At 44.7% G+C, this 15,643-nt stretch overlaps 1 protein-coding gene across 1 annotated transcript; it reads right to left on the reverse strand.

The window, feature by feature from the left end:
* Positions 1–108: 108 nt before the first annotated feature.
* On the reverse strand, positions 109–15,636 carry dnajc5ab (DnaJ (Hsp40) homolog, subfamily C, member 5ab). The gene is made up of 5 exons (XM_046397302.1): positions 15,463–15,636; positions 4,348–4,530; positions 3,389–3,602; positions 2,834–3,005; positions 109–2,634 (listed from the first exon to the last, which is right to left on the reverse strand). Exons 2-5 carry the CDS (start codon positions 4,452–4,454, stop codon positions 2,537–2,539), a joined length of 591 nt encoding a protein of 196 aa, XP_046253258.1. The 5' UTR covers positions 4,455–4,530; positions 15,463–15,636; the 3' UTR covers positions 109–2,536.
* Between the last annotated feature and the right edge of the window lie 7 nt (positions 15,637–15,643).

Below are 15,643 nucleotides of genomic sequence, written 5' to 3' on the forward strand. Positions count from 1 at the left end.
TTGTAGTATTTTTATTATTACTATACAAAATAGTAGTATTTGGTGTCATAAAAGCAAGCCTGTCTTGTCCACTTAAATAAATGAAGTCACGATGAGAAACGAAGCGGCTCTGAAGCAACAGAAACATTTATTTTACAACAGTACATCAGATACTTCATTTGCCCAGTAGTCTGCCTGACAGACAGCAAACATGACCAGTCCATGCTACAAACAGAAAACCTCTACACGTCTTTGTACTGCACCACTGCGTGTTTATACAGCAGCTCTGCCGTTTTGCCACTTCACCGTCAAAACGGTTCACATCTAAACTCCTAAACATCCGCTCAACATACCAGCTAGTTGTTAATCAATTATTAAAAACATACAGAAAAATAAAATAAATAAAATAATGCTTCATCATCATCATCTGGTTGCTACAGTCACACTCACATCAGCTCGTGTTATTCATGTGGTTGTTTCAGACGCAACACTGGAAGCTTCGTGGCTCCAGGCTAATGCGCTTCAGGCTGTTGCATGTTTGGTCAACGGAGGAAAAGAAAGGAGGGATTTTGGGTTTTCAGCATTTCAGTGATCGCACGACATGAAGCACAAAGCTGATCAAGTAAAGAGAAATTTGGTTAAAACAGAACATCTGCAGGTTCAATAAAAACCATTTATGGAGCCCTCAAAGCATCTTTTTACTGCTCAGTTCTTCATCAGAGCTGATATGACGTTTATTAAATCTGCTTCGTACTGATGGGACAAAGGACTCGTGGGATTTCAGATTTCAGTGAACATGCACATTTGGTTGATTTAGGTCTACGTTCCTCCTTTTGTGGGCTCAAACTGAATTACTTTAGGACTTTTCTCAGACTTTTTACGAATCTGCAGATTTCCTGAAACAACCTTTGAAATTTGTGATTGGAAGTGGAGCCATGGAAGAGTTTTAGTTTATATTGCACTTTCTCATGATATGCATGAATACATAATGAACAAAGTGTTTCACTGAGGAATCAAAAAAATACCGTGAATAAATTAGCCTGTTTGGTTTAGCGTGTGTGTGTGTGTGTGTTTATGTGTGTGTGCTTTTTTTCTTTCCTTCTTTTCTTTTTTTTTTATATAAAAATCAAAAATTGACACGAACAACCACAACGTTCCTGTACTACAATAGCAGAGCTAGTGTGCGACCGGTGAGCAACAAATAATTTTTTTAAAAAAGTGATATTTTAAAACTACACTTAAGCTAATCCGTCTGATTGTTGAAAACTGCTCTTCAGTTAATCTAATAAAACTGCCACACAAACAAGACTCTGGATATCAACATCCTCCCTTCATTAACAACATAAACGAGAAAGACAGAAACGGATGAAAAGCAGAACTACAGAAACAAACAGAAGGAAACAAAGAAATGACGTAAAATCTACACGACACCACATGTACAGCATTTTCACTTTCTCACAAAACAAACTGAAAACTAAAACCGAACGGGGCTCAATCAGAGTGTGTGTGTGTGTGTGTGTGTCCTTGCAGAGGAGGTCACTGATGTGTGTGTTCGTAACACTGCAGGGGCTCGCACAGCCTTCAGCGAGCTCAAAGTGCGGAAGAGGATGTAAAGGAAGGACGAAGTGAGCGAGAAGAGGAAGAAGAGGAGGAGGAGGAGGAGGAAAAGGAGGGCCGAGGCGACAAAAGAAATACGAAACTGGACAAAAGTCGTAAGTCGATGGCAGGTCTGTCAGTTGTTGCTGCTTCCATCTGACTTCTTCAAGCCCTAATAAGAGTGAAGTACTAAGATACGACTTCAGAACGAAAAGGCGTAACACAGGCGGGTTGAAGTGAACAGTGTGAGTCACTGCTGTGCCGAGCCTGACGGAGCCGCCGACCCACAACAGACAGACGACACCCGCCATCGCCTTCCCGCCATCGCCGCGCTGAGAGACGAGCCTGCTTCTCACCCAGCAGCTGAAACAGCTGGACTGTTTTTCAGACTGTGGACAGTTGGGTTAAAAAGGAGTTAACGTTCTGGTTTAAAAACAGAATTTTGACCCAACGGCTGTGCTTGGAATTATATTTCTTAATGCCGTCATCTCGAGTCACTTAGTTCTGATTCTGATTTTCGATTATTATTGATTACCTCGTCATCGTCGGATAACAAAGGATAAAAAAATATATCGGCGTCTCGTGCATCCTGCACTGCTGCGTGCTGAGAGTCTGCGAGGACGCGAGGAAACGTTAAGTTGTGCAGACTGCATGTGGAAAGCAGAAAACTCAACAGAGAACAAACTGTGGCTTCAAAGTATTTCAGTGGTGATTCTTAGGCTCCGTGTGCTTACCTGTCACAGGTAAAACCGTGAGTGTCTGCTGTGTGTAAATACTGTTTAAACAATCATTTTCTTTTAAAGTAGCCCCTCCTCCTCCTTCTCCCACACAATGAAAAGTTTAAATTTACACCAAGATTAAAGTCTGGTCTGAGCTGCTGAGCTCGTGCTGACTGTGAGGGATGGTGTGTAGTATTTGCTGGTGTGTGTGTGCGCGTGTGTATGTGTGTGTGTGTGTGTGTCTAGTATGCGTCGGTCCTGTAGCTTTGGTGGGCGTCAGTGGTGAGCTGGGTGGTTTCTGTGGCTGATGACGGCTGCATCACGATGGGATCACCGCCATCTGGGGAAGACACAAACACAAACACACACACAAACACACACACACACACAGTTGTGTAAAGTCATCGGAATGTAATTTCATCATAATGACAAAGTAGCGGAGCACAATCCCCTTCATTTCAGCTAATAACAGACAAAAAGCAAACGAAACAAAGCAAAACAAACAGTCCCCCCTGTCCCCCTCCCGTCCCTGTCCTCACCTCTCTCGTCAGCGGTCATCTGCGCCTCCAGGTCCTCCGGGGACACGTAAAACTCAGGCTCCTGGTCCATGGGCGGCCGAGGTTTACATTTACCGCAGCAGCAGTTACAGCAGCAGCACAGGCAACAGCAGAAGTAGCAGCCTGTGGCCAGGCAGCAGAAGACGAACAAGGCCTGAGGGACGCAGAGCAGACAGGGACATCAGTTATTCAGTTCAGGCCAATTCAACTGATTTATATGGCGCCAAATCACAACAACGAGGGTGGACGAGGCAGAGAAATAACCGGCCAATAGCAGATAAAATAACAAACTGCCTCGTGCCAGGAGTTTCAGACATAATTTAGGATTTTTGGACACTTTTAAAAGAAAAAGACTCTTAAAGCTCAAAGTGAAAAAATAAACAAAATAACACAACTGATGCTACTCCGTCTCTGACGCCAGTTGTTCTGGTTCCGACTGATTCTCTTCATCCTCGGTTTGAACTTAACTTCCTCTGAACTACAAATACTGGTTTTGGAAGGAAGAAGCCTGTCGCCCCCCCTGTCGGTCCGTCCTACCTTCGCCCACCAGCTGGACAGGACAAAGTAGGTGTTGACGTTCTCCTCTCCGAACTGCTCTGCGACGTAGAGCCCCAGCGAGCCGTATTTGTCGTAGATGTTCTTCTTGGTGGTGTCGCACAGGATGGAGTGGGCGTTGTTGATCTCCTTAAACTTTTCGGCTGCCTCTGGGTTGTCTGGGTTCTTGTCTGGGTGGAACTTCAGTGCCAGCTTCCTGTGAAAAGACAGACAAAAGGAGACCTGTTTAATGTTTATCTTCTTCGCCTCTGATTTACTGAGTACAATCATCTGTAAACACATGAACCACATGAATGTGTCTTTCGCCCATCAAAAGAGCGGCCCACGGGCCTCTGGCTCCCTCTAGTGGTCCACAACACAAACCATCAAAGTAAATAGAAATATAACATAAATATAATTTACTAACAGTCAGAAAACAGATAATATGAGGCAAAAATGAAACAGCGGAGCAAGAAAATTTTAGGATTTTCAAGGAAACCAAACAATGAGACAATAAAACAAAAATGAGTTTGTTGAGGATGTACTTGGTTTATTTCTGAGTGAGCAATAAATGATCACATCTAATAATAATAATAATAGTAATAATAATGTATTTGTTGTCTGACATGTGCTAAAATAAAAAAATTACTGTATTTGGGTACCAACCATGTGGTCCCCCCAGCGTCTGCAGTACAAGACGCTGCTGCCCCGACTTGTTAGTGGGACAAAGAGGGGGGACCACATGACCGCGTGCTCATCTCCTGTCAGACTTCAAACTGATTTTAAGATTTAAGTCACGTTGAAGGTCTTGAATGACCCGGCATGGACCCTGAGCTCCGGGGGCGGAGCCCCGCTGGGTATTCCCAGGTGACTGACGGACAATAAATAATTTCTTACCGTTAATATCGGCTCAAATTAAAATGTAAGGACCACTGAGTACAGCTCTGATGTCCAACACATACCTGTAACATTTCTTGATGTCCTCTGTTGTGGCGTTCTTGTCGACTCCCAGCACGGCGTACAGCGATTCTCCAGATGTGGAGAGAGTTCTCTGTCTCTGCTGCTCCATGGCCTCCCTCTCTCTTTCTCTCTCTCTCTCACTCGTTCCTTCTCTCACTCGCTCCCTCACTCACTCAGCCTCTCACCTGTCGGGCACAAACGACACAAGAGGACAAAGAAGCTGGTGAGCTAACCCATCTCCTTGTTGGTGTCGGTGCCCTTCATAGACTTTTTACAGAGACTCAGATGGTAACCAAACCAGGCCTGAGTGCTGAACCCGAGCGCAGGGCGAGGCACAGGCACATTTACATAGGATTTCAAGTGACAAGCACCAGGACACACAAGTGACAATCCAACACACATACAGAACACGCAAAACATACAGAACACTCGTTCCACCGCTCACACTGAAGGCAAAGCTGTAAGTTTCTGGCAGATGGTGACAGACTTCTTTGTTCATACCATCTTGCAGGTCTTAGGAGTGGGATGTGCAGAGGGAAGAGAAAGGAGGAAATGAGTTTAAGCAGGATGACCTCATGTCACGTAGCCAGGCAGGCAGGCAGGCAGGCAGACAGACAGATAGACAGACAGACAGGTGTCTGAGGCAGACAGCTTTTTGTTCTGTGTGGACCAGATGCTAACCAGACCTGCAAGAACAACAGCTGGGAAACAGTGCGGTGAAGGAGCAGAAGATGAGCCTCTTCCTCGGACCTGCAGCGCGGCTTATCCATCTTGACTGTTTTGGTGACGAGAGGCCAGCCAACTAAGCTAACCAAGCTAGCTAATGGCACAGCCCAGTTGAGCAGAACGCCATCAGTGTTTCCATCGCGCCCTGCCACGAGCTCGTCCACGAGTAGATGCACACTTCCTTGTCTCTATGATCAGTGTGGTCAGTAACTTCATACATATATTGCTCTCATGTAACGCTAATGACAGGAACACAACATCAGCCAGAGCAAACTGAACACACTGAACCCTTTGACAACAGTAACAACAGCAGTGGGCTGAGGTATCTGCAGAGGGGCTGGAACAAATGCTCACCAGCGATTTCAAGACAAAACGTGTTGCTAAGACAGCAGAGTCCTGAAGGAAATCCACCTCCTGACCTCTGCTCCGAGCAGGAACGGGAGTCCTGACCGCCGTCAGACCGTGTGTGGGGGTCAGCAGGCTTAGAGACCACAGTAAGCCAATTCAGCTGCACAGACAGGAGGCTGCCAGACTTAAATTAACAGCAGGAAAAGCAGCTTCATGCCGTCTTCACACCAGATCTGCAGCTTTCTGAAGAGCGATTATCACACTCTGACTCACAGGCTGAGCGCTGGAACAAGGGGGCGGGTCTCATCGCCCATCAGGCCTTTCAGTTGAGTTTAGTCTTTTTAACTTTTGTCAACTCCAGCTAAACATGCTGCATATCGAACTTCATTAAAATGCTTTTCACAGCTAGTCTTAGTTTATTTTGAGTTAGCTGTAATAACTTAGCTTAAATACCCACTGATGGCTATGAAGAAGCACAGCAGGAAGTGATGAACCCAGATGACAAGCACAGAGCGGGACGTCTGGTGTGAACAGACATACTGGGTGGGCCTACGTGTGTGTGTGTGTGTGTGTGTGCTGAACTGGGCCAGTGAGTGGGAGGAGGTTAACTTTAGCAGATTGTCATGGGTTACCTAAACATACAGAGATAATCTTAATCACACACACACACACACACACACACACACACACACACACACACACACACAGGGTGGGTAAAATGTGGAGTACAGCAAAAGCACACACACCATAAACAAACATACCACACACAGAAAGCCACAGGTGCATACATGAGACAGCACAGACAAAAACACAGGTGTGTGGGTGTCTCCTGTGTGTGTGTGTGTGTGTATATGTGTGTGAGACATTAGTTTAAAACCCCGCATGGCACCAGATGGCTGCTATTACCATGGCAACAACACAATTACTACCTGACAACGCAGTGATTTAACCCCTCACTAAATCCCGCCAACTACTGTGCCTCAGATTGACCAATCACAACACAGTTTCACCGCCCATGTGACTGGGACTAACCAATGAGGGCGATTCATCTGCACACCAAGGATTAGGAACATACTGACAGACTGTGCTAGTGTGTGTGTGTGTCTGTGTGTGTGTGTGAATAATTGCATCCAAACGTCACAGCGAGTCTCAACCGAAGACCCTGCCCACCGGAGCCGGCAGCCAATGAGATTCAGTCTTTCTGAATGATCTGAAAGTCACACCGGCCATTCACAGGAAGAAACAGACTGGAAGGAATTAACGGTGAGCGTAATGAGGGCGACAGCATATGGTCTGCGTCTCAGAGTGTGACTGTGTGTGTGTGTGTGTGTGTGTGTGTGTGTGTGTGTGTGTGTGTGTGTGTGCTTCCACACCTGAGTCTCACCGTTTTTTTTTCCCATTGAAGGATTTTCAGAGTGTGCAAACTGAACCCGAGTGGAAAAAACTGAGCTCAGAATCTATATTATCAGTTCCACAAATAATGAACTAATAACTGATAAGCAGAGCCGATTATATGAAGCTACGTTTCCATCACTGACTTAACAAGTGCAGCAGCTACACACTCCATGACTGGTCAATGAGGACTATTAGCTGCCATTTATTTTGAAAAGCCATTAAACCTTCGCTTCCTTCTGTCGGCCGTCCCAGTTTGTGCAACTCGGTTCTGCAAGACATCAACATTGTGTCCACGACAGAACAAAAAGAAGAGCGAGGAGGCCTGAACAGCTGCTGCAGATGCTGCCGTGTCATGACACAGTCTGCGAGCTTTATGAAATCCTCTCACCGCGTCAGGAAGTTGAAGGCAGAGGACAGAAGGTAACAATAAGAAAACAGAAAAAGAAACGTGGCGGAAAGCACTTGCAAAACATGATGCAGCAAACCATGTCATCATAAGCAACTGCACTCTTTGTACACGGTGGAGGTGGTGGAGGTGGTGGTGGCGGCTTTCTTTTCAGGATGTGTTGCACCTGCTTTTGGAAGCTGCACATTTTTTAAATTAGATTTGACTTGTGATTTAAACAAGCAGTTTTTGTGTGGACTGAAAGTGAAGTCATGTCTCTCTCTCTCCATTCGTTTAGACTGAGGCCTGGTCCTTTTACCCTGAAATAACCGCTGGGGGATGCTAACAAGATGGCTGCCGAGTGGCGAGGATGGCATATATTTATTACTTTAACAGAAACACACCTCTAAGTGTACTGTTACTCCAAAAAAGGGCAGCGACATTTGTAGTTTGGTGTGGACCTGCTCTAACTGAAAAGTGTCAGTGGTGCAATACAAATAAACTGAACTGAACTGAACTGAATTGAACTGAAATGTCATCATCAGCTTTTATTTCCTGAAACTCTGCAACATTCATATGATATCAGTATTTGGGTTTGGGTTCCGGTCAGGCCAAGTCACCACACATGATTTTAGGGTAATGACATGAAATGTGAATAAAGAAAATTCTCAGAAAAAAGAGTCTGCTGCTGTTAGAAACAAGGGAAACTCTACTGGAGAACTCTGGAGTTTTGGCATTGCTTAAGACATGAAGTGAGAGGAAGGTGTGTGTGTGTGTGTGTGTGTGTGCGTGTGTGTCACTGATTCACTTCCCTGTACTGAGATTCTAATCAGCAGGTTTCCTGTCAAAGTTAATTTCAGCTGAAATTACCAGTCAAACGTGGCAGTTGTGTTGCTGTTGCGTATGAAGCCAGAGTCACAAACAGAATATTTAAAATATGTAAAGCTTATGTGTGTGTGTGTGTGTTTGTCACAGATAGTACAAAAAGGACAAGAAAAGCAGAAGATCTCTGCTTGTTTTGTGCTGAATCTTTGTGGTTTATGTGGCCGTTTGTAGGCCGTCTTTAAAATTTGGACAAGTCACTTCCTGCGGACAACAAAGTGTCACTTTTTCAAACTCTGCTGCAGATAACAGACATGACAGTGACTCACATCTCAGATAAGGAATGAAAAGCCAAGAAGGTCTTGTGTATCTGTGGTGCTCGTGTCACTAGGGTGAGAAAAGCAGCATCACCACACACAAACGGCTGAATGATTTCCAGTACGGATGGATGCTGTCATGTGTTCGACCGACTGAAACTTACTGAAACTCTTTGACAGCTACGGCGGCTGTGACGCTGCGGCGAGTGTGTAAACAGCCAAATATGCATACAGCCTTGTGAAGTAATTTGTCCAATCAGCATCCATCAGTGCAGATCAGCAGGTCAACGAGGTTAAGTGAAACATGACAACATTAAATATCACGATCTCCGCCGTCAGTCTTCACCTCAGTCAGTACGCGTCTTCTTCTTCTCCTCCTGCTGTTTAAAATGGCTGTCACTGTTTTGGGGAGCCGACCAGTCGCTCTTTGGTTCAGGGGCTTAAAGTTCTCAATGTTCAAAGTAGAAATTAGCACCAACACGGGACAAATGTGGAGATTTATTCATTCATTCCGTCTGTAAAGGAGACATGACATTTCCTACCCGCTGGCAGACAGAATTTCATAGAAACAGCGCAGCTTACAGGGAATCTGAAGGTGTCGTTATCCTATAGTCATTACACTGCACGAACAACCATTACTTGATAATGAGATTGTCTTGAACTTGTCTAGCTTAATGAGTAATGAAAATAATTGTTAGCTTCAGTCTTATGTCAATCAGTTCCTTAAGTATCAGTCTTTTCATCACTTTCTGTTCCTACCATCAGTAATTCAAATTACTCAAACTGAATAAAAAGACTTATTTGTCCAGGCTGACAACAAATCAAACACGTGTGAATGCCCACAAAACGACGGAGTGAGTCACGACAAGTAGACGGCCCAACACCCGAAGGCTTTCACATCAGGCTCAGACGAGGACCAAGTGTCCCTGGACGAGAGGACACGGCAGGCGGGGACGGGAGCCGGTGAGGGGGAGCAGCAGAGGACAGAGCGGGAATATTTTCTCGTCTCGCTCTGTGAACTGAGGATTTATTAGGACCACAGCAGAGGTGATGGAGGAGACAAACGGTTTTGGTTTTACCTCATTTCTGTCTCGTTTGAACGAAGTGTGTTTGCTGATGAGTTAACAAGAAAGTTCAGCTCATCGCAGCTCAGCAAGAGAGAGAAAGAATATTTCCAATATTTTGTCTCATCAGACTAAATGTTTGTGAAGCTTACACTTGTCTCGCCGCAGAAACTGTCCGGCTGTTGCCTCTAGAGGTACAAAGCGGTATTGCAGGCCAGCTGGTTAGCATGCTAACTGCAGCAGACGTCTGTGCAACACAACACACACACGTCTTTGACTTAACGTCGGCGCTGTTGTTTCCTCACATTCTGCTGATGATGTCAACATTTTCAACTAAATCTGAAAGGCACTTCCTGTTTTCCTTCTCATCCCACTTCTCCAGTTCACATCCATCTTACACTTCTCCTCCATCACTTTTGCTATCATCACACTTTCCTCCACTCATCCTGTTTTCTGCTCTACACCTTCGTCATCACTTCCTCATTAACGCTCCACCTTTTCCTCTTTCTTTAGTCATTCTCAGATGATAGTTTTTCCTCTCTGTCTTCTTGCCACATTTTTACCACATTTGTTGCATTCAGTTTATTCATCTCCTCCGTTTTCCTCCTCATTTCAGCTGGTTTACCCCAATTTAAATGGCTTCGGTGTTACATGGTGATCATTAATTAGCAAATTTGCTGTATCATGTAGTATTATGAAGAAAACACACACACACACACACACACACTCGCATGCTCTTCGCCTCCTCTCTCGCTGCTCAAATACTCATCTCTAAGTGGTCTGCTGAGAACGTGACCACATCTCTTATCAATGTGGCGCTCATGGCACATTGATAAGAGTAAACCTGCTCTAACAAACCCCAGAGTGACTCAGTGATCTGATCACAGGCCACATCGAGAAAGAGCTGAGAGACATCAGCAGACAAGCTGCTAAAGTGATCAGCTAGTCAGTTAAAATAACAGCGTGGGCTTCTACAGTGTGTTGAATTCAGTGAAGACTGACTTTGGGCAGGTAAGTTTCTGACTGGGTGAGCGAAAGAAAATGTAACTGTTGAAACCACTCGAGAAAATGAACAGAAGATGAAATCGATAATGAAAATAATCTTCGTCTACAGGCATCAAAGTGAACAGACTTCACGCAGAAAAACAAACAAACAAAAAAATGTTAAAGTCGATTGATTGAGATCAGGTTACACACACACACACACACAGCCCTGCCACCTTCTCACCTGTCCAGGTGCTCATGCAGTCTCATTGTAAACACAGCTGCCACACTCACGCATGCAGGGCAGGAAACTAATCACACTGACTCATCACTAAAAAACAGACGCATTTTACAGCCCCACTTATGATGATTTTTAATGAGTTTTTCCACTTTTTGATTGGCCAGGTGAGAACGGTGACAGCAAAGACTCCCGCAGCAGACAGCGGCCACTTGTTTCCGGCAGTTTCCCCAGTCAGCACTGAACCAGTCAGACAAACTATGAGGTGAAGAACAGGAAATTCTTCTTCCTGTACCAGAGCTAAAAACTATCAACAGAAAAGTTGTCACCAAAATGGTAACAAGTGAGGAAGAGTTCGGAGCAGCTGTAAAGCTTTGTCAGCTTGCAGAAATAAAAACTCTTCATTCGTAATGAAGCGTCCGTAGTAAAACGTTACGGTTTCTGGTCTGGTGGGAGAGCTTAAATTGGCAAAGGCAAACGAGGCAAACGAACAGTTCCTGTGTGTTTCAAATTAAAAGTTAGATCATGGTGCCGATCCGCTACAATCGCAAATTTAGCGGCTGCTCAGTCAACGGCGACACCTAGTGGTCATAATCCATGTATCGGTCCGGTCCGGTTAGCCGCCACAGCTTCTGTGCTGACTAAACATGATGTTGACATAATGGAAATAAAATTAAAAAAAAAAATCAATCCTATTCCATAAAACTGTGTTGTGGTTTGTTGGGAGTAAAAACTTCCTGTGACGACAAGAAACAAGAAGTGTTCTGGGTAATTTAACGCTGGTGTACCCGTGATTCTCTCGGTCACTCTTTCCTTGTGTACTTTGTTAAAGGCATTTGCTCGTCGTTAATCAGCTGACGAAGCCTCTTGGTTCATATTCAGAGCACAACAACAAGTCAAGTGACCATTTGATCATCCAGACTTGGACAGATGAGAGCAAAAACTGCGGCCAGTACTAACTTCTTCAAAGAGAGCAGGAACAGAAAGTGGAAGACAAGACCATCATTCAGAGCACAAAAGGTCAACTATACCCAAATTACACACACACACACACACACACACACACACACCTTTGCATGGACTGCGTTCCCATCAATCTCTACATCTTGGCACAGGGATACTGTGATGCCAAATGGCCAATCCAATTCATTAGCTAATGTCCAATCAGCTGTCTGTCCACACTCGCCTGAGCTTCCTCAATGGACACAACAATACTGTACTGTACACCTACAAATGTATTATATTATATCATATAAATATTTGGAAGCTGCCAGTTCAACAAGGCTGTCAGGTACCTGGCCAGAGAGAATGAATGAAAGAACATCATCCCCTATCTCCATGGCAACAGCTAAGTTACTCACGGACAGGGCACTGTGGTTGTACCAGTCAGCTCCGGTGTTTATCTGTGAAACCTGCTCAGGATAAAACAGGGTCCCTGGACAAACTGTCTTAATTAACGAGTGTGTTCGCCGTGAAACTTGCACATCACAGAGCAAATCCACGATCCAGCAGAGCACGTCACTGCCAGAGGTGAGACAGGGGAGGAGAGTGAGAGGGTGATGGAGAGGGGACCACAGAGGGGAGACAGTGGGGAGAAGGATGGACTGACAGGAAGAGAGGAGGGACTGGTTCAGGGCGAGAACAAGACACAAGTGGGACACTGAAGGTGAATATTTGACAGTCCCATGTGACCCGTGATCACAGGGCTGTTATCCTGTCACGCTCATGCAAGACTCGTGACTCGAGGCTATCAGCAGCCGCAGTCTGTCAGTCAGAAGTGAGGCACAGTTTTTCCTGCTGTGGTTTCTCTGATCACGAGGGGATGCACATCGGCCAATGATAACCTGCAGGGGGGGGCTTTACCTTTGAGATTACACAGGTTTCAGTGCTGATGATTTTCCCACTTTAAGCTACCTGCCCCTTTAGAAACTGTTCTATTCATTAGTAGTTAACAAAAAAACAAGAGGCTAAAGTTAATTGTCATGTTTGATCTTGTCCTTCTTGTTCTCAAACTCGTGCCAAACTGCTCAGTACACAGTCAGAGTTTCGCCCACCAGACTTCACTCCTTGGTTAAGGATAACTTCACCACATAAATGTTTAATTACCTGCTGCCTTTTTATCACCACCTGAAAGACACAGAGCATGTGCAAGCTTCTCCAGCTCTGAAAAAACCCCAAAACAATTCATTAAATTCTTGGTTTAACCACTTGCAGGACTGGACAGGTGAGTTGCTAAATTTACAAGCCCAATGGAGGGAAAGCAGGCTGCTTATGATGAGTCAAGCTAATGAATCTTGATTCTCTGCATACAGTCTGAGGTGACTGATTGTTGAATCAAGCCCAGTTTAGCTCAACTGGATGTCAAAGGGATCGAGTAGCAGCCATAAAGTACAACAGCTATCGTCACTACTTCTATCCAAATACCAAAAAATCCACAGCTATCACCGACTGCTGGTCGTCTCCCTTTTGACAATAAAACTTTAAAAGCCTAATAACTGAGAGATGACAGCATGTGAGTGTGTGATAAAGTTAATGCTGTCCTGCTCTTTCATTAACTGGGTTAGAAAGTGATAATCAATCCAGAATGAATCAAGCGGTTCTGTGAGGCTCAGTTCCTGCAGCGCGTTCTCATCCTGATGTGAGAGACCGAATGCGAAGCCTGTCAGCCCTCCGTGCACTCATAGAAATATCAATACCAAATACCAGTGAGCCAAAGCAGGAGTCCCAGCTGGAGGATAATTTTAGGTTTTCAAGGGTCACAGCCCTGACAGGAAACTGTCCCAATGCACCACAGCTGAGAGAAGCTACCAGAGCTCAAAACAAGCAAAACAAATCAGGTACATGACGTACAGAATGTACAATGAAATTTAAACATCCTAACTAATCACAGAAAATGTTGTTGTATTTTAGGAAAATGTTATGAAAAAAACAGTCAGAAAACTGCTCAGATCACTGCAGATATTAGACAAAAACTGTAAAGGATTTTCCCGACATGTCCATCACCAGTCAATCAATAAATTCACTAAAATCAATAAGTATGAATAGCCGATGAATTTATAAGTTGCAGCTGTAGTCCTTAGAAGAAATGGCCGGCGAACTGAACGACATTTTGGTGGCGGTGGAGCTGTGCTGTGGCTGCACTGATGCTAATCTCCCCCTGTGACCCACTAACTGCTCTGTTATCGAGGTGTAACCTGATTTGGTGTGACTGGCTTTTGTGTGAGTCACTGATGACCGCTCGGACCAGCTGACTCAGAAAAATAATACGATTTAGTGAAAATGTGTTCCTGAACGTGCACTGTAAAATAAAGCTGACTCACATAGGACATGCTGAAGAGACAGCCTGCCAGAAAGAAAGAAAGAAAGACTCCCTCAAGTGGAAATGAAGGCATCATTTAAGCGCTTGAATGAATGAAGACATCATGCATTTAAGCAGATGATAACTCGCTTGAATTCACTGAGTTGTAAGGCTGAACTGAACTGCCTTTGAAAAGACTTGTCCACTATCACACAGATTTAGTGTATATGTGATGTCAACATCTAGTCGGTCTGAGGGAGTCTTAATACAAATCGAGGCACAAACGGATGATTTTACTTTAATCACTGCTACTTTTCCTCGTTGGTTAATGTGCAGATCAATTTCACAGTTAATCAATTAGTTGTTCAGTTTATAAAATGACAAAAAATTGTGAAAAATTCTCATCACATGTTCCAAGACCCCAAAGCGACCTATGTGACATATGTGACTAATTCATCTTCAGTATTCAAAAACAGACAAATGACTTTGGTCAGTTGTTTTTACATTGACATGTTCTCTATGCTAATGTTTATCTCGTGTTTTTTAATCTGCTGGTTCACAGTTATAATCTGTCTATACTGAATGCAAAGTAACATTTGACCAAAACCACGTTGCTTTTAAAAAATGATCATCAAACAAAAAAACTACCAGGCAGACACATTACAACAACATCACTGCAGTGGACTGTTGCGCTAAAATGTGCACCCAGCACACCCAGACCCACAGAGGAGGGCCGGACAGCTGCCTGACGAAAAACAGCACACTTGTAGTTAAAGATGGACCCAAAGTGGCTGACCAGAGCCAAAAGCGCACCACAAAGTTTTCACTGAACGTTTATGTCATCTGTCATAAACATACACGCACTCCCGCGCACCTGCCGCTCCATAAACACATCACGCGAGCACAGAGAAAGGCAGCAGATTTGCTCCTCCAGCTATTTCACACGCCCTCCACTCGAGCCACGAACACGACTGCTCCACTGAGAGGAAAACAATCGGGATAATTCAGCCCTGTTGGCCACAGATTCTTAAACACTCCGTCGACATCCTGTAAAGCAACTCGTACGGAAAGTTGCACCTGTCGCTCCAACGTTTCCAAAGGCAGACGAAATCAAAAACGCATTGTCCCCTCACTGGCTTCAGACTACAAATCCGGATTTATTCTGGAGTGTCTTCTCGCTGTTTTGTTTTTCCAAGACTGACTAAATCCGTCACGTTAAAACACACAATGTTCGACATGACCCCCCAGGATCTGAACCCGACGTCTCATAGACTGTAGGGCTCTCAGTTCGTGACTGCCAGCAGAACTAGAACATACCGGTCTGCTCGAGAATCAAACCGTGGTTAAAGCGGATAATCTCCAGGCACCGCATCAAAGAAACGCACATAGCAACCATGTTGGTTAGCTAGCCCGTAGCCTAGCCTGCACGGAACGATATTCCTGGTTTGAATAAGCCAGCTAGCAACTAGCTCGCTAACTAATCCAAGGGCAGCAAAGCTGACTAATGTTAGCTCACCGGCTAACGCTGTACGTTTCTTACCTTTTACAGTCCGGAGCAGGGTGGCGTCTGTTTTTTTAAGTGAAGCGAGGGTCGATTTCTATAATGCTCGCATCCCAGGTCAGTTCTGCTTTCCACCGCTAAACCATTCAAACAGCCGCTGGTGCAGCCACCGCGCTAACAGCTAGCAGGAGGATAGCTGTCAATCTGTCCTGCGCGATTG

Source organism: Scatophagus argus, chromosome 8, assembly GCF_020382885.2.
Source record: "Scatophagus argus isolate fScaArg1 chromosome 8, fScaArg1.pri, whole genome shotgun sequence".
Taxonomy (NCBI): domain Eukaryota; kingdom Metazoa; phylum Chordata; class Actinopteri; family Scatophagidae; genus Scatophagus; species Scatophagus argus.